Here is a 24,068-nt window from a genome sequence, read left to right as displayed (position 1 = left end):
GGGTGATGGAAAGAAATCCCATTGTGACTGTCACTGGCAGGCAGCTCTTGGCTGACACCAGGCTCAGCCCAGCTCTGCACAGAGCTCAGTTCCCCAATTTCCTCCCTGGATCCTGTGTCCGGCTGCAGGCTCCTGCTTCAGCACCTCGGGGTGCTGCCACCAGCGGGGTCACACCAACAGGGACCCAGGAACTGGATCCTGTGAGCCTGGGCTGGCCAGTGTGGGGCTGCCTGTGCTGCCCTGTGAGCATCCCATCCCATCCCATCCCATCCCATCCCATCCCATCCCATCCCATCCCATCCCTCTGTGCCTGACACCAGGGCAGGTTCCTGGTGCTCCCTGTGCAGGCTGTGCCCCTTTTCTCCCCCCCTGCAGGCTCCCCCAGCCCCACAGGGCACTGCTGCTGCTCCCCAGCTCCCTGGGCGCTGCCAGCCCCTGCCCCAGCACCCAGGGTGTTTTTCTCTCTCTGTTTTGGGAAGGAAGGGAGCCGACAGCTCTCAGGACGCTGTGTAAAAGCAACCTTTTACAGCCACAGCTGTGCCAGGGAGGCAGCAGCAGCCCAGAGCAAGGTGGCACAGCCACGGGACCCCCCCAGTCCCCAGCACTGAGGGACCCCAAACACCTTGAGGGAGGCAGGCGCTGCTGCTCCCTCCCTGCTCTTAGCCCTTAAAGCATCTCTGCTCCCTCTGCACCTCCCAATCCCCTCCCTCGTGCCTTTACCTCTCCTACCGCCGGGCCCCAGACCCCTGTGCCCCGAACCCAGGCTCCCCCTTGCTTCCCACCTGATGGACACTCTGCTTCCAGGGTTCATCCCCCGAGCCCAGCATTTCTTCGCCAAGACTTACTCTGAGATCTGCAAGGATTCCAGGAGCAGCTTCACCCAGCAGCAGCTGGGGTCTGCCCACGAGGAGCAGGAGCAGAGGACACGGCTGCTGTGCCAGGACCGTGACATGAGATGGGCAGGACCCCGTGTGCATCACGTTGTGGGTCCAGGGCTGTCCCCGGTGGGCAGGGGGACGTGGGGCTGGCTGTTATGGGGAGCCTGTCAGCAGGAGGTTGAGAATGACTTCAGTTGAGAATGACATCCTGGGAAGGGACGGGCTCCTGGGGCTTTCTCCCACAGGGCTGGGATCCAACACTCTTGCCAGCCTAAGTGTAAATGCCCCAGAGCCATTCCCTGTGAAGTGACCCACAGCCACTGAGCCTCACAGAGAGGTTGTGCCAGGCCCTGGGTCCCCAACCCCACAACCCATCCCTCGCCACCTCCATCCTGCGCTGCTCAGGACCTTCTCCTGCTGCTCACAGGTTACAATCCCCTGGGGTTGGGGATTCTCTGAAGGGGTGAAGAAAGGACCTCTGGATGACACAGGGATTGGATCTACCCATCTTGGCCAGGTGGAGACCATCTCCTCCCTCTCCCATCATCTGCCACGAGCCAAGGATAGCAGGGAGCAACCCATCTTGCTCTTAAGGTCTGCTGCTGGAGGCAGGAAAAACCACAGGTATCCCCCCAGCCCTTCTCAGGGACAGGCTGAAATCAAAAGGCTGGAGAGCAAGGGACCTCAATCAGCACCTTTTTTATTAATATGCATCATAAATAAAGAAATAAATAAAGGCGAGACACCTTGTTCTAATGGGGAGATACAAATTAAATACGGTGCGACGTCCGCTAAGCGATGTACAAGCAGGAGGTAACCTTGCAAGACCAGGGCCCCTCGCCACGGGGAAGCCAGCCCAGGCACAACGCCGTGGGCAGCACCCACCCGGCCAAGGCACCAAATACTGGCACGGCCTTTCATTAACACTGACCCCCACCCGCTGGGCAGGCAAGGACCCCCACCCCACCCCAAGAACATGGCAAGGCGCAGGGGTGGGCTGGCACTGCCTCTGTCGGGGAGCCCAGGACTCCCCCCCCAGCAGCCCCTTGTGCATGACACTCGCCCCCGACCCCACGCCATGGGGAGCATCCCCCCCGCCCCCAACCCCTATCCCCATTTCCCTGCTCCCTCTGGGAGCAGCCCCTGCTCTCCCTGCTGGGAGCACGGCCCCCGTCTCCAAACAGCACCCCACCCCTATCCCTGTCAGGGACCCTGCCCTCACCCCTTCCCCTCCCACCCGCCTCCACCGAGCATCCCAGGGCATCCGAGGCACTGCTCAGTGTGGGGGGCACCCTGCAGCCCCCAGCTCCGCACAGGATGGCACTACCCAACCTGGACCTACATCACACTGAACATCCACGCGCCTTCCTCACGACCCAAACACCCTCTCTCTGCACACTCACGCGGCCCCATTTCCCCTCCCGTGGCCGTGGCTGGGCAGCCTGGCAGTGCACGGTGCTCCCACCCCGTGGCGATGACACCGCGGGGTGCTGGAGGCCGCGCTGCCACCCCCGGCAGGGGACGGCCAGCATCCTGCACCCTTCCAGAGAGAAAAAAAAACTGAGCCAGCGCCTGCTGGGATCCCCGCTACGTACAAGCCCACCACCTGCAGGTGCTGGAGGTTGGCGTGGGGTGGAGGGGGCTCAGGCGGTGCCCGGTGTGGCTGCATGCACGGCGACGCCTGGCAAGACGAGGTGCAGCTCGCGGAAGGCCCCGTGGCCGGTTTGGCCTTTGGCAGCTGCACAAGGAGGAGCAAGAAGGAACCACCTACAGTTACTGTATTCTGTAATGGCAAGAAAGGTAAGAAACTAGCAAGAAGCTGTGTCTGTTTGTCTGGCAGAGCAGAATATCCCCAGTGGAGCCTCAGCAGCCCACGGTACTGTGCTTGGCCTCCCGGCCAGGTCAGTAGTCCTCGTCCTCCGGGTGGGTGACGTACATGATGGGTACCAGCCCCTTCTCGGAGCCGAGGCTGCACTGCAGCCAGTCACCATCCACCTTGGAGATGACCTGCAGGATATCCCCTTTGTTGAAGCTCAGCTGTCCTGCCTCAGTGGCGATGTGATGGCAAAGAGCTTTCACCTCGCTGCGGGCAGAGGGAGGGGAGAAAGGGTCAGATCACCAAACGATGCTCACACCGCAGAAAACCCTCCTGCTGCTACACCCAGACCCATGCGAACCCCATCCCACCATGTCCCCAGCCCCTGCGGGACAGCCACGTGCCACTGCTCACCAGGGAGGGTTGGGACACAGCCCCCGGGCTGGCCGTGGCAGGGGTGACACTTCAGGTGGCTCTGCCCGGGGGGGCTCAGGCTCAGGAGCTGCTTCTCGCCACATGCTGGCCCCAACCGTCTGGGCCACCAGCTGGAACACGGACTTGTCCAGGCTCAGCCAGCCAGAGGGCAACCTGCAAGAAGGAGAGAGAAGCAGGTTGTGGTGGGGAAGGCAACCTCTCATGGTCTTCGGGGTCTGGATCACGCACAGCATGCACTGCAGCCCCCAAACTGTTTCCTTCCCAAGGGACCCAGCATCCTGCAGACCTCCCTGCTCACCTCTGATGGACCACCACAGTGTAGCCCAGAGCCCAGCTTAACCAGCCCCTCCAGCCCTAAGCCACCCACGTCCCTACCTGTTAGGTTGCCTGGGCTCCTTTTGCACCTTCCTGGACCCAAACAAGTGTCCCCACTTGATGGGCTGGCTGCTCTCAGACGCACTGCTGCTGCTTTCCTCTTGGGGGGCTGCTGCTGCTGCTCCCAAACTTTGTGGAGTCCCAGTCTCCTTCTCCTTGCTGCGCTTCAGCTCTGTAACCACCGAGTCTGGGGGGCTGCCCATCCAGAAGGGCCAGCTCCGCTCCTTGACCTCTTCACCGGCTGGTACCTGCTGGGGCTTTTCCAGGGGCTCTTCCACTGCTCCAGGACTTGGCCTGCTGGCGATCTTGGGCTTCTCCTCCAAGATGCCTTCAGCGATGGGGCAGGCTTCTGCACCCTCCACCACGCCTTCACGTGGAGGTGGTGCCCTGTGGGTCTCAGCTGGCCTGGGGACACCACTCGAGGCCTTCTTCTTCTTTTCATAACGGATGAGCTTCGAGCCTTCAGTCGAGCCTTCAATGTAAATCTGAGAGCTCTGCATGAGCTGGTACCACCAGCCCGCCTGCTTGTCCTTCTTCCCCTCCCACGTGCTCTCTCGCACCTTCCTCCGCTCTTCCTCCCTGTCCCCATCTCCGGAGGAGGCCCCCACTCCCTTCACCCTCTCACTTTCAGCTTGTTCAGGGCTGTGGCCTGGCGACACGCCACCGTCTCTGCCACCCACTTTGCATGCTTCAGGGGCAGTGCTGCAGCCATCGGGATCCTCGCTGCTGCCCCGCGTCCGCATCAGCTGCAGGGTGGAGTGCGCGGAAAGCAGCAGGTCCTGCTTCACACGCAGCAGCTCCTTCTGCTGCTGCTGCTCTTTGCCCATCTGCATCAGGTGGTGCTCAAACAGGAGGTCTAGGTTGAAGGGCAGCAGGGAGAGAGGCTGGAGAAGGAGCAGGAGCTCCTCGAACAGAGGCTGGCACACGCTGTGGGACAGGCACAAGAAGCCCACCGGCTGGTAGTGTGCCAGGATGATATCTGTAGGGCAAGAGGCAGTGGTCAGATGAGAGGCCCCTGCCACCTTTGCCAAGCCAACAAGAAGCTACTGGGGAAAGGAACTGAGCACTGGTTTCTGGCCACAGCTGTGGCTGCAGTGTGAGGCACAACACTGGGGCAGGGAGCACTGGGCAAACTGGCACAGATCCTGCTTCCTGCAGCCACCACCTGCCTGTCAGATTACCCACTGGAACGACCTCTGTCACGAATGCCAGGGGAGCAGGGTGAAAACAAAAAGCATCAGAGATGGTTGGTACACATTAAGATTCTCTTTTCCATCCCCCTGGATATGGGCAAGGAGCTGCAGATCTGGGCCAGGACCAGTGCCCTGCAGGGAGAGGTGTCAGGGACAGCTGAACGCAGCCTTCCAGGGATAATAGAACAGTATTTCTACGTGCAGCTTTCATCCTCACTTCCTTTGGACACTTGTGCCCTGCCCCACCACTAGCTTTGCTGTCAGGTGTCACTCATGTCACTCACAGCACAGAGTTTGGCATAGGCTTTGTGCCTGTTTGTCTGCAGTGAGTTAAACTTACACCGCAGAGGGGATTTGAACTTTATCTGCAAACCCTGTGCCTAGCCTTCAGCCACTTGGCAGCCCCACCTCACACTTTCAGTTCTTAATGATGGCTTGAAACAGAAGACTTGCAATGCTTGTCTTCTGCTCCAGAAAAACAGGGTGCTTCCTCTCATTACACCACTCACTGCAAAGGCAATCTGCTCCAAAGTGCTGACAGCACACAGGGACCCAAGCAATGTCTGCTGTCAGCCCCCAAACCTGCCAGAAGATACTGGGCTGGACTTCTTGCAGTGCACGGGGCCCTGGGCTGACACAAACACTGAGCCAGCAGCACTCTCAGGGAACCCAGCAGGTCGAGGGTGTCTGCCTCACTGTGCACTTAGCACTTAGTCATGCTGCTTGCAGGCATCAGGCAGCTTGGTTGTTGCTGCTAGGTTATCTACACACTCCAGAAACACTTCTGGTTGAAAAGAAAAACAACTGATACTTCCAGGAAAATCTGCTCTTTGTTCGCCTTAAGGCTTCCCTTTCTAATTCACATGCCTCAAGGGTTTCAGATAAGTGTTCACACTTCCAGTTCTATGAAGCTCTCAGGCACTGGACAGGGGATGCAGACATTTGGGGAGGGTTAGATCTGGTCTCCTGACAGGGATTTGTACTGTAGGATATAGCCTTGGCTACTAGCTGTAGCTGGGAAGGACAAAGGTGGGCACGCTCTCCACAGCTCAGGTGGAGGGAGCTGCATGGAGCTTTGATTTCCACCTCCCTTCCTTTAGCTGAGCAGCCATCCAGCAACATTTACAGCAGGAATGCAATAAAGTCTAGCAGAGGGGAGCAGCACAGGCTGAGAGACCACCAAGAGACAAATAGGGCCCAGAGCTTAGATCTGTACTGCACAGTGTGCAGAATTCGGTCCTCTCTGCAGCCCACAGCCTCTTACCTTCATGGTTGTAGAGGTGGTTGAACCAGAACTCCAAGGACCGGATACTGTAGGAAGGGAACACGGGCAGGGAAGAAGAGAAAGAGCAAAAATCAATTTGTGCCCTTCTTCACTCCCATCAGCACACACTGAGCACAGCCACCCAGCCTGTGAAGGAGCAAACCTGTTTGCTTTGCAGTGTGGCATTGTGCAACTGTAATCCCTAACAGCCATGCTCCCAGCAAGTTTCCACACCGCTTAGCTCCTATATAAACAGCTTAGCTGAGAAGTGTTTACATGGAAGTGGAAGATCAACTACAAACATGAAATCAGTGCATCAAGCTTGGCCCAAAATACGCTGGCATCCTGTGCCAGCAGAAGAGAGCTGTGGGGAGAGCAGGGCATAGCTTGCTCCTAGGGGTTCCACAGTATTAGGAGACCTTGGGGTCTCCATTGCCAGTGTCAATGGTCTTGCTCACATCTGCAGAGGAATGGGGAAGTACCATCCTAACAGCACTCATCCTGTCACAGGCAGAGACAGAACACCACTGACTTTTTCTGCCTAACACAGTGTAGTATTTACACTCCTTATCCAAACCAGAAGGGTCAGCCTTGAGTCCTGGACCAGGGCAGGTCAGTTTCCCTTTCAGAGACTCATGTGCTGGGATTCACTGCAGCTCTAGGAAGCAGTGTCACAGGGATTTTCAGGAGTAACACATGCATATGTTATGTCAATCCCTATATGAATCCTGACAGACAGACTCTCCCCACCTAGCATTTTGGGACCAGAATAAGCTGACAAAGTTCTTCAGTGGGCCAGCCCTTCTCAGTCCTGGCCTAGTAGGGGCAGGTTTTGATCCCTCTGGTGTTCCCTGAGGCTCTCAGCTTCTTCCTTCTCTCACCTACAGCTGAGAAGCTGCTTCCTAGGTTTCTTAAATCTTTTCATTGGCAACAGTGCCTGCTTGCAGTCAAGGAACAGCACCTTCTGCCAGCCCTGGACAATGGCATGCAGTCAGCCCAAGGAGCCTGCTTACTTGAGGAGGCCGAAGATGAATGCGTTGAACCTCATGTTGTGGTTGGTGAGCTCCGTGTACTGGCTGATCTTGCTATAGAGGCTGTGCAGCAGCTTGGTAGAGGGGCCTGTCGAGAGAAGTGAAATGCTGGGGTTAGTTTAGCAAAGCCAAAACAGCCTTCAGGCATAGCCAGAAGGTGTCTGAGTTCCCATGCCTACAATGTGCCCAGCTACCATGCCTACAAGACCCTCCACCAGTCACCAAGACGAGTTCACTCCACTCCAACAGTGAGACTCCACAGAGGAGATGGGTTGCAGTCCTCATCAGGCTGTCACTCCAAAACTTTGGGTGAGTTTCAATGCATGAAGGTGCCCCAGGGACCTGCTTCCCACAGTCCAGAGACAATCATGGCCCTTGTCTCAGAATCACCAGTCAAAAATAACATTGCATTTGTTGGTTATAATTTGAGGTGTCTGTAATCACAGAGAGAACTCCAGAGCTGGAGATGTGCCACAAACAGGCTAGAAGGCTTCCCAGCCCTGGCTGTAAGCTCTTTGTGATGCAGAAATCAGTGTGGGCCTGCCATCTGTAACCTCAGAAAGGAGTTCTGCCAGATGGTAGCCACTGCCACGATCTGGGGTGCAGACTGGTACTAGCAGAGAGTGCAGGTGACAAGGCTAAAGATGAAGGTTTAGAAACAACCCAGAAACTCAGGGTGGCAGGAGTTTTTTTTTTTTTTTTTTGTCTGGGCTTTTTTTCATTGTTAGGGCCTGTTATAAGAAAATTTGGACCTTCCCCAGCCCCTCCCAGCCACAGCACAGCAGTACCACAGAGCACATCCTCCATACCTAGTTGGGTGGATGCCTCCACCACACTCCAGGGGATGTTTCTCCTCTGGCCAATGATCATGTCTAGGACGTAGGCCTTGAGCCCATCACTCAGGATGTCCCGGACAGCTGGGCACAGGTATTTCAGGATGAGATGTCCCACATTGGGGCTCACAGAGCTGTTCCCAAGTTTGGCCTAAGGGAGAAGAGGCAACAGGGAGAGGGTTGGTAATTGCTCTACTTGGTACAAACACATGCAAACATCTCAAGCCCACTTGCCTACTACAGTCACGTAGCTGGCAATACCCAGGCTATGATGAAGCTCAGCAGTTCCTGGAATAGGCAGGTTCTTCCTCCTCACCCCTGTTGCTTCATAAAACAATTCTGGGTTGCTCCCTGAAAGGTCTGACCCAGGCTGAGATAAGGCAACAGCATGTGAAGAGAATGTCCCAGTTTGGGAAGAGGATATTCCAGTTATGAGGGATACCCAGTTCTCCTCACAGGTATACCAAGACTGTCTTGCTGGAGGAAGAAAAGAGATGGGACTTTTTCTGCTTATATTTGGAAGCAGGAAGCAGAAAGTGACCTAGGAACTTCCAGTACAGAGAGGTTAAGGAGCACTTAACTCAGTGACGAGCTGAGCTATAATTCCTAGGGATTACTATAAATAAACAGGATGAGGGGAAAATGGCTGGGCAGAGCCCAGACTGAAGTGAGGAGGCATGTAAGAGCCCAGCATCAGCAGGGAGGGACACATCCTGCTGCACGCAGTCCTTGAGATGCCAAGGGTCAATCCAAATGGGTCAGCCTCGGGTCGTACACATCATGTTGGTGGTCCAAGGCAGCTGTATTCGGGGCACAGATTTTACCAGCTGAGCTGGAATTACACTGGCCAGTTGGCATGGGTCCACAAAGTCCTGAACTCAGACTGAACTTCTGGGTCAGGAATAATCCTGCCAGATCCATCAGGCGTGGGAGCATCATGCACGGGTGCTGCCTTTTGACAGGTGAATGCTCAGCCCTTGGCACTCTGACACAAAGAAACCCCGGATCAAAACCATAGCACTGTCTGGCAAGTAAAGTAATGGGCAAATGTTGCAATTATTCCCCAAACCAAGACAGCAGACATAGGAAATTCACAGTGAAGTTTTCAAAAAGCTGTGGAAATCCAAACAGCTCATGTTACGCTGCACAACAATCTCTGCCTCAGCAACAATTGTAATTAGGGGAAAATTACCCTGGGCTGTGAGATAAGACTGAATTGGCTTGGAATCTGTCCTAGTCAAGTTTCTCCTTGGGGATGGCACTCCAGGGGAAGTTGTCATCTTCAAACAGTGTTACATTGCTGCCACAGAGTCCCTGCAGCTGAAGGATACTGTTCTGGTTTGAGAGGAGGCACCACAAACATGCTGAGCATCACAGGACTGACAACACCATCTGGGTCAAACAAGCAAGTTTGATCTGCTTGTGTTAGTCCAGAAATGAGCAACGAGGGGAGCACAAGCCAAAGACAGCCATGGGCCATCAAGATGCACTCTGAAACCAGTGGGTATGTGGTATGGGCCATAGGGAGAGACCACCTGCCCCAGATGAACAATGACTAACCCCCTTTTTTTTTTTTTTTTTATCATTATGGAGTCCTGTCATACATCAAAGCACTGCACTGTGCCCTGCCACCAGTGCCAGAACACAATCTGGAGACAGATGGAGAAAGGAGACATAACTCCCCACTGTATGAGAAAAAAGAGCCATTGTACCACATCAGACCAGAGGTCTACCTGGCCTGGTATTCTCTACCAGGTAGAGTATATCATGCAAGTACATAAGAAACAGTCAAACCGGAGCAAAAATATATAATACTTCCATTTAATAATGCTGTTCCAGCCTACAGCTAGGACTACCTAAGGTGGACATGATTCCTTTGTGTGTAGTAGACATCAATGAATTTCCTTCCCCATATTTTTCCAATTAAACCCACGTAATCTTTTGGCATCCCCAATATCATGCAGCAAGAACACGTTTACTGTCTGCTGCATGAGGTAACATCAGGTTTCTTTGTTTTGTTCTTGGTACTACTAGCGTCACTTGATGCCTCTTAGTTTTTGAAGTGGAAAATAACGGAGAGGCAGTATTTCTCCATCCTCTCTACATCACTGATTATGTTGAGCAGACATACTGAAAGCAAGACTTACCTTCACCCCTGGATCCCTGCTGGTTCCAAAGTGAGCCACAATCAGGTCGACAGCAGTGTTGATTGCCTTCACCAGACCTAGAGGGAAAGAGAAATCAGAGGTGCCCGAGGGTCTTCTAGGACAAACCCAGACCAAATGCTTCATGAAGAAATCAGGCAGGGGTATTTACAGGCTGTGCCAGCACATGCAGTCTCTCTGGGGACACGATTATCTCTGCATGTAAAGCCTGTCCTAACTCCTCAGCAAAACTATCCCTGCTGGTTCCAGCACTCACACATCAGCCTGGCAGTAAGACAAGCTCTAGAAGTGGCTGAAGACATAAGTGGCTGATAAGACATCTTGTCAAACATTCCTAAGGGACATGGAACATCACCTCCACTGCACCATCCCCTGTGGGAGCAGAAATGGGGTCTGAGGCAATGACAGGGCAGGAACCATGCATTTGGCAGGGGCTAACAATCCAGTGGTGGGTAATCTGACATCTGCTCCAGCACAATGCAAGACCACAAGTGGAACAGGGGGGAAGGCCCTCTAGGAATCACCATCACATAACTGGTAAGGGCACGGGGACCTTTCTGCACATCACTTGCCTCCGACATGACACAGAGGCAGCTGCCACAATCCCGTCCCCAAGTCTGCATCTAGTATGGGTCCTATCACTCTCTCTCACCCTTTGATATAAAGACTTCAGCATATAAGACCCAACAGACCTTTTAACTAAATCACATGCTCAGGCCAACACCTGCAGCTCCACACAGATTCAGAGGTCTAGCCTTTATACTGAGACAGGGTGGCTGTATGCTCTGCCTTAGGGCCATGCTCCCCTGCCTGCCTGCTCTCTCCACACATTCTTGTGGACTTAAGGCCCTTTCTCATTGTTAATTCCTGGGACAAACAGCTTATCTATACTTTGTGGTATGTGGTGAGGTACAGAGAACACACGAACATGTAATGGGAACAGCTGGCAGTCCAGGAGGGGCATCTAATTATGATGCTACAGCAGAGAAGAGCAGGCAAAGAAACCATTATGTCTACAGAGACGAGGTGAGAGAGAAGCACCGTTTGCCTTATGCTGTGCTATGCCACATTCTCCCCCACTGCCACAAGGGACACACGGACTCACCCTTCTTCTGCAGCAAGTCAATAGAGATGGACTCCGTGTTGCCATCCGGGGAGAGGCAGAATTCAGCTGGGGGCTTCTCAGCTAGTGAGAAGTAGTCAGGGAAGAAGTCAGTGTAGGTAAGCTGGAGCTGTCTCATGGACTGTCCTGCAGGGCCAAGACAGGAGAGAGAAGGGTCAGCCCCAGAGCCTCTCCCACATCATTTTTCCCAGAAGCAGGCTGCAACAGCAGGAGTCTTCCCATCTCCCTGTCCAAGACTGGGACAGCAAGGCTATAGGCTTCCTACTTTCCCAGTGATGTTCTGCAACATGTTCAACCCCACAGTTCACCCAACATCCAGCTCCAGCTCGGCTGGGGACCCGCGGGCACTGGAAGGTGCTGTGGGAGGTTCACCTGCATGGGCTGGTCCTAAAGAAAAACTCACTGTGGGTCAGAAGAAGAGCAGACTGAGAATCCCTACTTGTCTCTTACAGGCATCGACAGGCAACAAGCAACATGCCTTCTGCCTGGCCCCTGGGACGAGCTCTATTTCCATGGGGAGACTTCTGCAGGAGTCCTGAGCTACAGCCCAACATCTAGCATGTGCGAGATGCTGGAGCAGATGGGCAGCCACAGGGACACAGACATGAGATCTCCAAGGGGCACAACCCCCGTGTAAGATGTGAACTACAAGCTGGACACAGGCCTGGAGCACTTGCTGAGGTTTCAGCTGGCCTTTCAACCCAGCCCAGAGCCAGACCTGACAGTTCTCAGCTCACAGGGAAGAAGGGAGGCTCCACACTGTGTACCAGTCAGTAAGGCAATTTTAACCTTCCTCTTGAACCCCTCAGCCCCACTGTGATCCTCCTGCTCAGAGCTGGCAGAGCAGTGACGAGGCCAGGAAAAGCTGGGACATTGTACCTGAGCCCCAAGGCCACCCCCAGACCCCCCAGCAGGAGGGCGGTGCGCACCGTTCAGCTTGCAGTGGAAATTGTTGGCGTTGAGGGCACCGGGGAACTCAAAGATGGGGTTCCCCCGGTTCAGCCGGGGCTCCTGCTGCCTCCTGTCTAGGCTGCTGGCTAAGCCGGGCAGCCCCGAAACGCGGTCCAGGCCCAGGGGGTTCCTCCGCCTGTACTCTCGCCACTTCAGCGCTTGAGGGGAGAGGTGGTTTGCTGCAACGCCACGGGCAGCGTGCACCCGATGAGAGGACGCGAGTGGACAGGAGGACAAACGAGGAGGGAAGGAGAAAGAACAGAGAGAGAGAGAGAGAGAGCAAGTTAGTTGCAGTCCAGCAGCATTTCAGGACGTTAGCACATATACACAGGGGGAGGTGGAGGCCACAGCCTGGCACGGCAGGGCAGGAGCCCAGTGGGCTGGTGGTTGCAGGCACAGAGGGAATGGGTTCAGGGTGCCAGCACCCAGCATGGGGAGCTTTAGGATCACAGGAGGCACTCAGGACTGGAGGGACATGCTCTTAGTGCACAGCTTTGCAGGCAGTGATCACAAGGGGCTGCTGGACGCTGCAGCACCCAGATGCAGTTTTGGCTCAGGTTGTTGCTGTGGGAAGGGAGGTGCTACAGAGGGCAGCCACAGCCAGGGAGCTGGAGATGTTTCCCCACCAGCACGTGCTGGTGGATGGGTACTTACCATTGAGGGGCCGCATTCCCATGCTGCTCAGGGGACCAGAGCTGCTGGTCTCGCTGCCACTCCTCCAGTGGGGATCTGCATGGGCTCCAGCTCGGCTCAGGGGCACACCGCCCAGGGAAAGGGGCAGGAGGGACCCACTGTGGAGTCGGTACTCGGAGAGATGTGGGCTTGGCTCCAGCGGTGCCTCCTTCTTGGGAACCAGCCTGGGGTTCTCCTTTTGCCTCAGGGCATCGGCTTTGGTGGCTTGGGAGGGATGCGTGGCACTGACAGCAGGGGAAGACCTGGTAGGGAGCAGGTTGGCAGAGATGGGGCAGGACCTGCTCCTGGGCGGCTGGCTCTCTCCAGCTCTCTCCGCGGTGGGTGAGGAAGAGGAGTCCACGCTCTGAAAGAAAGGCACGTTGCATCGCACGGGAGAGTAACTGCCCAGGGGGGACGGCCGGGTTGTCTCCGGGGCTGGCTTCTTCATGCAGCCATCGTTGAGGGAGGCAGCTCCATCCGCTGAGCGCTGGGTCAGCAGCGCGCTGTGGGCTTGGCTCCCCGCTGCCTGCTCCGCCAAGGCCTGGGAGCTGGAGGAGATCTGCTGGCTGGCAGCCCGGTTGCTGGACAAGCTGTAGAGTTGAGAGAGGCTGGAGGCAAAGTGGCTGTGCAGAGCACGGGCCTTGGGCGGCTTGCTGAAGTGGTGCTGGAAAACGAAGGGCTGGATGGGCAGAGTCGTGGGGCGCTGGTCCTTGCTGTAGCGCACCACGGGCTTGCTGTCTGCGCCGCCACCTTCGGGGAGAGAAAGGGGGACAGCACGTGAGGATGGGCAAAGGGACAATCATCATGAGCTCGGTGGGTCACGGGCAAAAGGGAACATGCTCTCAGCTGCAGGAGGAGGAGAATGAGCTAGTTACCAGTGACAAAAGCAGAGTGGTTCAAGTCTGAACCAGTTACATGAGCTGGCAGGGTAAGGACACGTAACTGCTGTACCTGTTCCCCCCTAAGCACACAGCTCCCTTCCTCCCTCTCCCTGTACCAGCCCCAAGTGTTCTCAGTGAAATCAGGCCCACAGCAGAGTTTGAAGCTTCCAATCCTGGAAAAATGTTACTATGCCCCAGCAAGTGATGGACAAGGATCTCCTAAGGGTGTGTACCAGGCTGATCTCCTATGCATGCATGCCTGCTGCTCCTGATGGGGCCACGTCCCAAGGACACAGCTAAAAGGTGACCCACTGCGTGCACAGTGCACAACACGCCTGACCAGGTTCCTTGATCACCACCCACACTGCACGGGCAGGCAGGTCCTGGCTTACATCCCTGCCACTCCTCCAGCCCACAGCAAATCCTGGGGCAAGGATGCTGAGGGCCTGTAGGAGCTCTCGCAAGCAGACCCCCAATGTTACCTACTCCCCACGGGGTATGCCAGCCTTCTTTCCCTTTAGCTTGCCTTTAGAAGAGGTTGCTTTGCCTCTGGTCCCTTATCAGACCCTTTAGACTTGCATGTTGCTCTCGGTTGGAGACATGTAATGCCAATGTCAGTGTGGAAAGCAATTCAGGTTCTACAGGCTTTCTCACAGAGGCAGCTGGGGCAATTACCCTGGTAATGGCCACGTGCTCCTCCAGAGGAACCTCTGCTGCAGGCCTATGTGCTGTGGAAGAAATGGCCAGGACACTACAGCAAACACACAGCTCCTCTGATCTCTGTAGGGCTCATACTGTAAGTGCTGGCAGAGACAAATCTCCATGAGCCCTGCATCAAACCGGGGCTGTTGGCTATGCCACTTGCCTCCTTGCCTCTGCCCCATATGGATCCAAAACGGAAAGTCTAAAAACCAACCAGGGGTTCCCTTCCCTTTGTCTGCTGGGAACATGGCTCTATGGAGCATCTGTAAATCTGTCTTGGGAGCTAAGGGCAGGTCATGGGCTGGAGGAGTACTGTGCCCTGAAAGGGAGTCAGAATGAGACAATCCTCCAGGCTGCACAGACCCTGAGTGCTTATCCTCCCTTACATGATATGGGAGGTTTGCACAAATCCTCGGTTTTCTAAAGAAATAGGAGGACAAGACACTTGCACTGATCTGGGTCTTTGTCCCAGAGACCAGCAGACCAGGAAACTGTGCAGGCTCTGGTCTCTCATTGCCATGCACGTTCCTCTGCTGCTCCCCTCTAGTCCCCAAAAAGCTTTTCTGGTTACTTCTCCACTCTGCCTAGTTTGGCTCCTTACCGTCTGCTCGGGCTCTAACATCTCTTTGTCCGTGGCCACTGGCAGAGCTACCTGAGAAGCTGGCATCTGCCTCCGTCAGCAGGGAGAGAGAGGCTTGCTCACCTGCCCCGTGCCCACTGGGGACGGTCTCAGTGGAGCCCGAGTCTTTGGTGGAGCACAAAGCCTGTCTGTCCCCAAAAGGGTGATTCAAACAGAAGCCCTCGCAGCTCCGATTCAGGCCGTGGACGAAGGGCATGGGTGGAAGACTCTGGCTGCGGCGAGCTCTCTCTTCAAGGAAGGTCGGGCAATCCCGCTGCGTCTCGGGGATCGGGGAGAACTCCAAGGAGGAATCACCACTGGACCGGAGCGGCGGGGAGGTGCCGTTCTTTTTCCTTCCTTTAGCAAGCTCGGCAAAAGATGTCACTCGCTTCGGGGGGGAGCTCTGGATGGGTATCGCTGGGCTTTCACTCAGCTTGACCGGGCAGCTCACCATGCGCTCCAGAGAGCCCAGCCTGCTGCTAGGGCTCCTGTCCAGGTTCTGATCATAGCTCCGGGAGCGCTGCCGGCTCGTGTTGAGGTTAGGTGGTGACACATTTACATAGACCTGGCCCTCAATCATGTTCTGTGTGGCTTCTCCCTTTGTCTCCTCTTCACTGCACTCCACGTTGCTTTCTTCTTGCCTCAGGTCAGGCCTTCTAAAAAGATAGTATTCAGTGGGCTGGGCTGGGCTGCCTTTGGTGTGGTCTTCCGAGCAGCTAGTTATGGAAGATCCTGCCGGGCTGGGGGATGACTGGGAAGACAAGTCACACGTCACTAGCTTATAATAATTCTGAGTAGCCACAACGAGCCGCGCTTGGCTCTGGAAGCAGGCAGTGAGGTCTGAGCTCTCTGAAGTGCAAGGCTCACAGTGGAGGTGGTAGGAGTTGCAGTTAGCATCCAGGACAGGTGAGGAGGAGTGGTGACACTCACACGCCTTCCCTGAACTCTCCGGGTGATGCGACTCGCACGACATCTTGGATTCTGTGGGCGATGAATGCAGATCCAGGTAGAAAGCTCCCGTGTCTGAGTGGCTGCAGAAGGAAGAGTCGCAGGACAGGTTGGCTGAATTCAGGTTAGATCGAGAATGGCCGTTCATTTTGTTGTAGAGAGCGCTGAAGTTCACCAGCACCCCATCGGAGCTGTTGCAGGAAGAGTCGCTGATGTAGCCCATCTGCTGGTCAATCACTTCAGACTGACTTGACGAGCTGTAGCAGCGACAGCGGTGGAGCTCGGAGCTGGAGCAGCTGCACGTCCGGCTGTGCAGGGCATCCTGATTCCTCAGTGGTTCACCCGTGTTTTGGTTCCACTCCTGGTCTCCACCATCAAAGGAGAAGCTGGAGGAGCTGCCGCGATGGCAGCTGCATTCATCCAGCTCCATGCGCTCGGTGGCCTGGTGGCACCGGTTGGCGTTGTTCCTCTTCTGGATGTCGTCGCTGCTGATTTTGTCCTCCTGCCCATCTACCACACCGGACCGGCTGGCCATGTTCCAGGATTTCACTATTTGGTTGGTGTCGTGGAGGTGGAAAGGAGGCAAGGCTAGCTCGTGCAGGTGAAAGGGAGGTTTGCCAGCCGCAAGGGAGTTGTGAAGGTGGAAAGATTTCTGACCCAAGTCATCCCCAAAGATGCTGAGGTCTTCTCCCTCGTTCAGTAGGAAAGGGTTGTGTCGCTTGCTGGCACTAGCAACAATCAAGTCCCTCGCTTTGCCTTCTTTGTTGTCTGAGGCCTCTGCTGAGCTCTCGGAGGTCTGGAGAAAGCTGCTGTACACCAAGGAGTCGGTCTGTGAGAGGTCTCTCTCTGGAAGGGCAGAGGTCCGTGTAACGTTGAGATCTGGCTGACAGAAGGGGTTGGTCCTTTTGTTCACGGAGCAGCACTGTCTGTCTGGGACCTGGCAATGCACCAGGGGAATGTGATGGACAATCAGTGTCTCGCCAGTCAGCTTTGGTGGACTATCCATGGTGAGGAATGCTCTTCAGGACATCAGTTAAGTTGGTGCTACCCATGGGCAGGTAGGGCTGCGCATGAGAGGCTGGGAGGACACTTCTCATGGGGGAATTCAGATACCTAGAGAGAGACAAAAAAAAAATAAAGTCACTTCTTAGGAAAGGCAGTGAATATTTAAAGCATCCTTGGTGTGACTGAAGACTTCATGACCTAAACAGAGCAGTCCTTGTCAGCACAACTACCTGAGCAATCTTTCTTCAGGGAAAGCATTACGGTGGAAGACAAACATGTTGCTTTCTCTCTGGACTCCAGAAACAATGCTTGTGCTTCCAGATGACCTCTCTCAGACTTACCTGGGGTAACTGATTTCACTCGAGTGGTCAAAGGACATCACAGGCATTGTGTCAAATGAAAACCTCGCTGCTGATGGCATTGCAGACTCACAGGAAAGCAGGCAGAGCACAGGGTCTGAAATGAGGAGCCGTGCTCTGATGAGGGCAACCCATCTTCTCCCATGGGATTCAATATCTTTACCTGCTTTTAGGTATCCTCAGCTTTCCCATACAAACAAGACCCTTCACTGCACCACAGCACTACAGAGACAGAGGTCGAGGCACAAACTGGAAAGCAGGAACAGACCGGAACAGGAAAGCAGCAACAACCATCCTTCTCCAAAATCCAGGAGGCCCCATAAGCTCCTGAACTCCTTTAACGGTGCCCAGGGGAGGAACCAAACTATTCAACTATTTAAGCACACGAGGGCCTCTCATGTGAAAAGGAGTAGATGGAATCATTGTCATCAGAGAGGCAATGGGGAGCAGCTGCTGGTGGTTAAATAGGTGCCATGCAGCACTCTGCCTTCTGCAAACCTTTTGCTGGAGGCTAAGCCTCGCCTCAGGATGGTTCCTCTTATGGTCCTGGGTGCTTGGTTCGCAGTCCCCTACTGCTCTGCCACTCTGTGTGTGACACTTACCTGCTTATCTGATTATTTAGTGCATTTCACTGCACTGTATTTACTGTCCTGCTGCAACAGCCCTTTTGCATTCCCTCCTGCATTTCAGAGGAACCAATGCAGAGGAGTTGGGGGAGCAGCTAGGGCACCAAGGAGGTGGAGAAACCAGAAAAAAGAAAAAAAAACACGTTGACCCAGGGTGATGCTGAGGGGAATTAGGGCTCTCATATAGCAGTCCCTAGTTCTGAAATCCCCAGCCCAAACACCGTTGGTCAGCAATCCACATCCCATCCAGGCATCCCCAGTGCTCACAGCACCCTGTCACCACATACTGTGATCTCTGGACACCAGGACCGTGGGTCTGCTGCCACCAGGGACCTTCAGACTCTAAAAAAGTGACTTTTATGGTTTCTAAATCTTTATCTACATCAACCCAGTGTCTGTGACTATGGGTTGATAATGGATTTGGACCAGAGCCTCAAAGGCACATGGGAGCCCAGAAAAGAAATTGAGAAATGTAGGATAAGTGAAGTCAGAGCAACAGTGTAAGCAATGAGACAGCTTTACAGGAAGAAGATCAGCAGCTTCAGTTCTTCCAGCTTCACGGCATAAGAATAGCAATTAAAAAATGCTAAAATAAAGCTGATCAAAAGAAGTACTTTCCTCCCACGCACAGTACAGATTCTTACCGAGACAGGAAGTGTTGGCAGAAAAAAAAAATAGAAAGATGGAAACAGACCTGGTGTTTACAGTAAAAACCCAATGATGTAAAAGCTAATGCTAACGCTAGTGTTAGTGAGCTGACAAGCCTTGTGGATCAGGCTAGACTCTACCAGAGACCCACGTGAGGGGCACACACCCCCTCATACCTGCTTTGGCTGTGATGTTTCAGCCAGGATTAAGTTCTGAAGTAGAGAGGTCAGCTGGACCACATGCAGTGGGTTGTCATAAGGCCCTAAATTCCCCCCACCTATAGTCTCTTCATGCTTACAACACCCTTCCCTGCCCTTTCAGCCACTCCTCTGGCTCCTTTCCCACAGCCCTGCAGTGGCTGAAAGGCACGAGTCCCTTCTCAGTCCCCACGACCACATTGTTCAAGAACCACCATCAGCCACAGCAGCTCCTGGCTCTGTGCCTGCCACACACACACCGAAAGTGGTGTCCAACAGCTTGGGCAGTGTTCCTGTCCCATTTTGATCCTTGTGCACTGTTGATGGTACTTGTAGCACCCCTATTTATCCTGTGCCTCCCCCAGCACTGTGGGAAAAAGCCAGCCCTGGTCTCCCGGTGCCTCCTTGCTCATTCAGACCTCCCCTTCCCTCACTACGACCCTTGTAGCTGGGTTTAACACTTAGATGACATCTCTCCGTAAGGCTCTGCTGTATTTTGAGTGTTGCCAGAATGCAACAGCATGAAAAGCATCATTTTGAGGCTCCAGACCGTGACAACTAAACACCTCACTGCAGAAGCATGGGGCCTCTGCTGCTTCTCACCCTCACCCATCTGCTGGCCAGCCCTGCCAGCAGCACGCGCTTCACCTCGGTGCAGATGCTGCTGTGGGAGGACAGGGATTGCAGAGGCACACTTTGACATTTCACAGCGAAATGTCAAGGGAGCTCGCGCACTCCCAGCTGTCCCTCTGCAGCGCTGCCCGGCTGTTTGGTGTCGGTGGCAGCTGTGATTCACGGTCACAGATGCTGCAGCATCTCTGCCTGCACCTACACCCTGCTCCCAGCACGAGGCTCTGAGGTCCAATATCAAAGGGGGCATGCTGCCAGCCCCTGCTGGGAGCCATTCTTCTGACAGCTGCCCTAGGGATATGCATGGGTTTTGTTTGCTTGTCCTCCTGTCCTGGGGATGCAGGGAGGTTAGGCAGTGGCTCTGCCAGCTCAGGGATTGCTCATTTCCCAACCCATTCTCCCTGGCCGTACCATCTCTTGGCTCTTCCTCCCTCGTTCTGGAAGACTGCAGAAGGATCCTCCCTCTTCTGTTTAGGGTATGGTAGGTTGAGATCTACACTAGGGTGTAAAATCCAGCAAGAAGAGTAATTTCAGATTCTGCTGGCTTTGATCAGCTCTCTGTAAAGCCATCACACCCCTTTGCAAGCAGAGACTTCCAGAAGTAGGGATGGGCAGTCTGTATCCAGACACTTTTAGCCAAATAGGTTAGTTCTTCTTATTTATCACTCACAATAGCACAAACCCACAGAGTGCTGGAGCTTTCTCAGTCCTAAACACACAACAGCAAACACAGCATCACCCAGCAATGGAAAATGGAAAAGTGTGTCACAGCAGCACAAGGCTGGGAGGCAAGCAAGGAGCACCGTGACTCTAGATGCACCAGCACAACACCCATTTTGATCACAAATGTCAAAATGTGGTGGTCACAGACCCCCCAGGCTTATCCTGCTATCTGTTACCACTCCGGGCACACTTTCAGGGTTCCATCACTGATTGCTTGAGAGCCTGCTCTGCTCGACGCTGGCCACTGCATGCAGAGCGTGGCTGGGTCCAGAAGACAGTGACCCAGCTTTTCTCACAAGATATAAAGCAATAGCAAGGGAGGCATGTCGAGATTTAAGAAATAAATGTGATTTAAATGCAAAAAGACTGTGCCTAGAGAATGGAGGAAGAAGAAGCAGGAGCAAGATGATCAGGTCTGTCAGTTGGAGGAGCTGCTGGAGTTTTTGGAGGCTGGCTTTTCTGAACAGATCACTGTTTTTACAAATCTCAGCCCCTTCATCTGTGAAATCAAATGCCCAGTATAAACATTTTTACCTGTGATGGTTCTTGCTGCCTTTTTCTGAATGGCTATGGTTTCAGTCATCGTCATCTTCCTCACATGAACCAAGATTGAGCAAGTGACTCAAGGGTGAAAGATGGAAAAACGGGGTTAAAAGCTGGGCATTTGGTTCCATAGATGAGCTGGCAAAAATCCTTTTGTATTGGAGCTGCTTGTTATTTCGGCATCATTCCATGTGAATCCCTGACTCCTGCAGAACATTTGCACTAACGCAGCTGAAGAAGCCATACAGCTCTACAAAACAAGCACGAGTAGAAATGCTGCAAAGAGCAGCACCTCGTGTGAGCTTGCAGCCACGGGCACAATACAGACATCTCATTGCTCCATGAGGAAAGAGGGCTCCAGTTCACTGCCTGTAGGTTTACCTCTTGGCAAAAGGGCTGGGAGAAGTGGTCAAACCAAAAGTCACCCTCCAGCCACCCCACAGGACAGGCAGTGTGGGGGTTCTCAGGGCTTGGGGCAGCTGCTCACTGGTTCTGCCACCAGTTTCCAAGATCCCAGTAATGCAGCTCATCCCTGCCCCAGCCTTGTCAACCCAAAAGCTGCCAGAAAGCACTGGTTGAAAGCACTGAATGGTTAAAACAAAACAAAACAACTCAATAGGAAAATTCCAGCGAGCTGGAGAGCATTCAGGGAACAGCGTGATGAAGATGGAGCAAGGGGCACAGGGTGAACGGCCTGGGGACAGAACTGAGCTATCCAAGTGAGTAAAAAGAGAATGGATTTGAGGACTTGGGAAGCCCATAAGCTGTAGTAGGGTGGGACTAGCTAGTGGTATTTGTTTGGACATCTGCTCATTTATTGCCACTTAATACTATTCTGCCAAATTCATGCCTTCATTAAATGATTTAATAAATCATCCAGCATGTTTAATGAAAGAAAAGGTGCAAGAGGAAATAGCAGTTGTTCGACTCACCCTAAGCCTCCTGCTGCCCTTCCCTCCCTCAGGGAACAGGGAGCAGAGTGAGGGTGGTCTGCCTGGTTCCAGGGTGAACACTCCAGCACCCAGTGTTTCCAGGGGACTGCCACAAGATTGAAGGACTAGATACTTCTTAAATTTCTGCCTCAAGTCAGGCTGGTTCCTCTTGTGGTCTTGAGCAAGTTCCTGAAAAGACCACTTTCTTTTCCACAGCAAGGTGCTGCCTGGGCCCGAGATTTTTGCAGAGGTTTCCAGGACAGCCTGACTAAGTCCATTATTAATGTATCATTACATCCCAGAGCTATATAGGATTATGATGCATTCAAAATGGAAACGGCAGCATGTGACGGTCAATCACAGCCTTGTGCACGTGACAGCAAGGAGCTGCTCGGGTCAGGGAAGAGAAGCTTGCCAGCAGAGATGACAGGGCGAGCAAGATGAAAGTAATAATAGGTAGTGCGTGCGTGCCTAACGATGACACAACTAGGATGAGCAGGTACTGCCTCCTAGTCAGAGGAAAAGAAGTCCCAGCTGTTCGGGGCGCTTTGAGTTACAGAAGGCGTTAACAGTAGCTCAGGGAGCAGCTCCATGCCAGCCACCACTGGACAGTGACTGAACCTGTTTCTCCCGTGTCTGTGCTCCTTTGCTCCATGACTCACCAGCTGGCATGTGGCACTCAGCAGGAGCCACTTGCAGGCCGTGACTCAGGGACATGGCCCCGGTGATCTGGGTTGGAATCTGCTCCTCCTCCTCCTCCTCCTTCTCCTCCAGCCATCCTCTGCCCCAGCCCCCACCACATATGCTCCTAATTACCATATGCAAATCTGCAGAGGAGAAAGAGACTCTGATGTTAATATCTCACTGAAATTGCTGCTGAATTAAACTCCAAGCACAGTAAATCCTTTCTTATCGCAGACGCTGTAGTGGCAGCAGCAGGAGGAGGGGCTGCATTTCCATAGCATCTTTCAGCCTGAGCACTCTGAAAGCATATCTAAGCTTTTGTAAGAACAGAAATTACACAATTCCTTCCTGAACCATGGATCCAGCTGGGTTCTGGCGCCTGGCTGCTACATGATTCCCAAAGCCCTCAAGAACCCATGCTGAAAATAAAAAAATATCCAATAAGCAAATGAAATTACTGGGCAGACTCAGTAGCTCCAAAGTCAGGCTGAACCCCTCCGTGGCTGCAGTTTCTCCAGGGCTTAGCCACGAAGCAGGGCTGTGACTATCAGCTGGCTACTTCATGAATATGCTCTTTGTACAGACCGAGGACCAACTGAGGACCACATCTGTGGCTTCATGGATCAAAGCTGGTTCCCTGACTTGTGCCTGCAGGCACACAAGATGGCAAGGCTGTTCCCAACACCTCTGTTATATGGCCACATGCAACTGTGAGCAAGCAGCCATCCTTGCTCAGGTGTGTGCTGCAGGGGTGAAGGCTCCCGAGGTCACAGCGAGAGGCAGAGAGGGCAGAAATGCTTCATATGGGTGGGAATGTTCTCAGCATTGGAGATTTCAGGGGTTGCTGGGGATGTGAAGCATCTCTAGAATTAATAGGTCACAAAACTCTCCCGCTGGGCCCTCAGGACTTTCCTAACATTTCCTGGAAGATGGCTTCAGCCAGCTCGGCTTTGCTCAGACTGTGACAAAGGCACGGTCCTGCTTACCCAAGGGTTATGGGAGGATAATTTCAGAAGTTTTGTCTGCACAAAGAAAGCAAATGAGGACAGCTCCATCTCAAGAAGGATCTCTAGACCCCCTATCACCTTCGTGACTTGGGGGGAAGAGATGAGCTAAGCCCTAGAAGTGACAAAGAAGGCCTGTCTTCACAGGGAATAAGATCTTACCGCAGCACAGGTCAGCACAAAAATACTCACAAGCCACTCCATGGCTGCGTGACTTCATTATTACTTGCTGTCTATCCAGGCTGAGACAGCACTGCTTTTCTGTCAAGACCATGCCTGGCGGGAATCACAGCTGCAAAGCAAGCCTGAACCCTTACTGCAAGGCAAAAATATCAGTGACAATGGATGAAAATGCAAGAAATAAGGTGCTCAGTCGTAAGACAGCTCAGTTAGAGAGGCTGTGAAATTATGCTTACTGTTTAGCCCAGAACTCCACGTATATACAAATCACTCAGTGTCAAGTGAAAAGCAACCATTTCTGGGACAGCAGATTTTAGGTGTACAACCTAGATGTATGACATTACGTTACAGATGTTGCAACACAGCAAAAGCAGAATGGGCAGCAAATGTGGATAGGGTATTTAGTGGAAATTGAAGAAAAACCCCATGGGGAACAAATTCTTGAAACAACTAAAGTATTGCCCCACAACCCACCAAAAATAAAACAGCTAGAGATGTCAAAAAGCCCTTACAGGATAATTTTCAGACTTGAACACAGTGGTGGTATGATGGTTTGTTACAGCAGCCATGTGAATAGAAGCAATGCAGGCATGGCATTACCTCGCCGTGATGGGCATCAATTCTGCCAGCTATCCAGGATACCTGCATTTG

General features: G+C 53.6%; 1 protein-coding gene across 11 annotated transcripts in view; it reads right to left on the bottom strand.

The window, feature by feature from the left end:
• Window positions 1-1,561: 1,561 nt before the first annotated feature.
• Window positions 1,562-24,068, bottom strand: part of RUSC2 (RUN and SH3 domain containing 2) — a 52,743-nt gene continuing 30,236 nt past the window's right edge. For 6 of the 11 annotated variants that reach the window (XM_068667734.1, XM_068667730.1, XM_068667733.1 and 3 more), the window contains 11 exons: window positions 14,921-16,999; window positions 12,719-13,486; window positions 12,043-12,243; window positions 11,096-11,239; window positions 9,973-10,049; window positions 7,802-7,976; window positions 6,975-7,080; window positions 5,962-6,008; window positions 3,505-4,483; window positions 3,109-3,282; window positions 1,562-2,961 (listed from right to left, as the gene is read on the bottom strand). In XM_068667734.1, coding sequence (XP_068523835.1) covers window positions 2,781-2,961; window positions 3,109-3,282; window positions 3,505-4,483; window positions 5,962-6,008; window positions 6,975-7,080; window positions 7,802-7,976; window positions 9,973-10,049; window positions 11,096-11,239; window positions 12,043-12,243; window positions 12,719-13,486; window positions 14,921-16,892 — 4,824 coding nt within the window. In that variant the 5' untranslated portion in view covers window positions 16,893-16,999 and the 3' untranslated portion in view covers window positions 1,562-2,780. The other 5 variants (XM_068667738.1, XM_068667736.1, XM_068667735.1 and 2 more) reach the window with 5 other exon arrangements.

This window comes from Anas acuta, chromosome Z (assembly GCF_963932015.1).
Source record: "Anas acuta chromosome Z, bAnaAcu1.1, whole genome shotgun sequence".
Classification (NCBI taxonomy): domain Eukaryota; kingdom Metazoa; phylum Chordata; class Aves; order Anseriformes; family Anatidae; genus Anas; species Anas acuta.
Note: the sequence above shows the minus strand (reverse complement) of the source record. Positions and strands in the feature narration are given on the sequence as shown.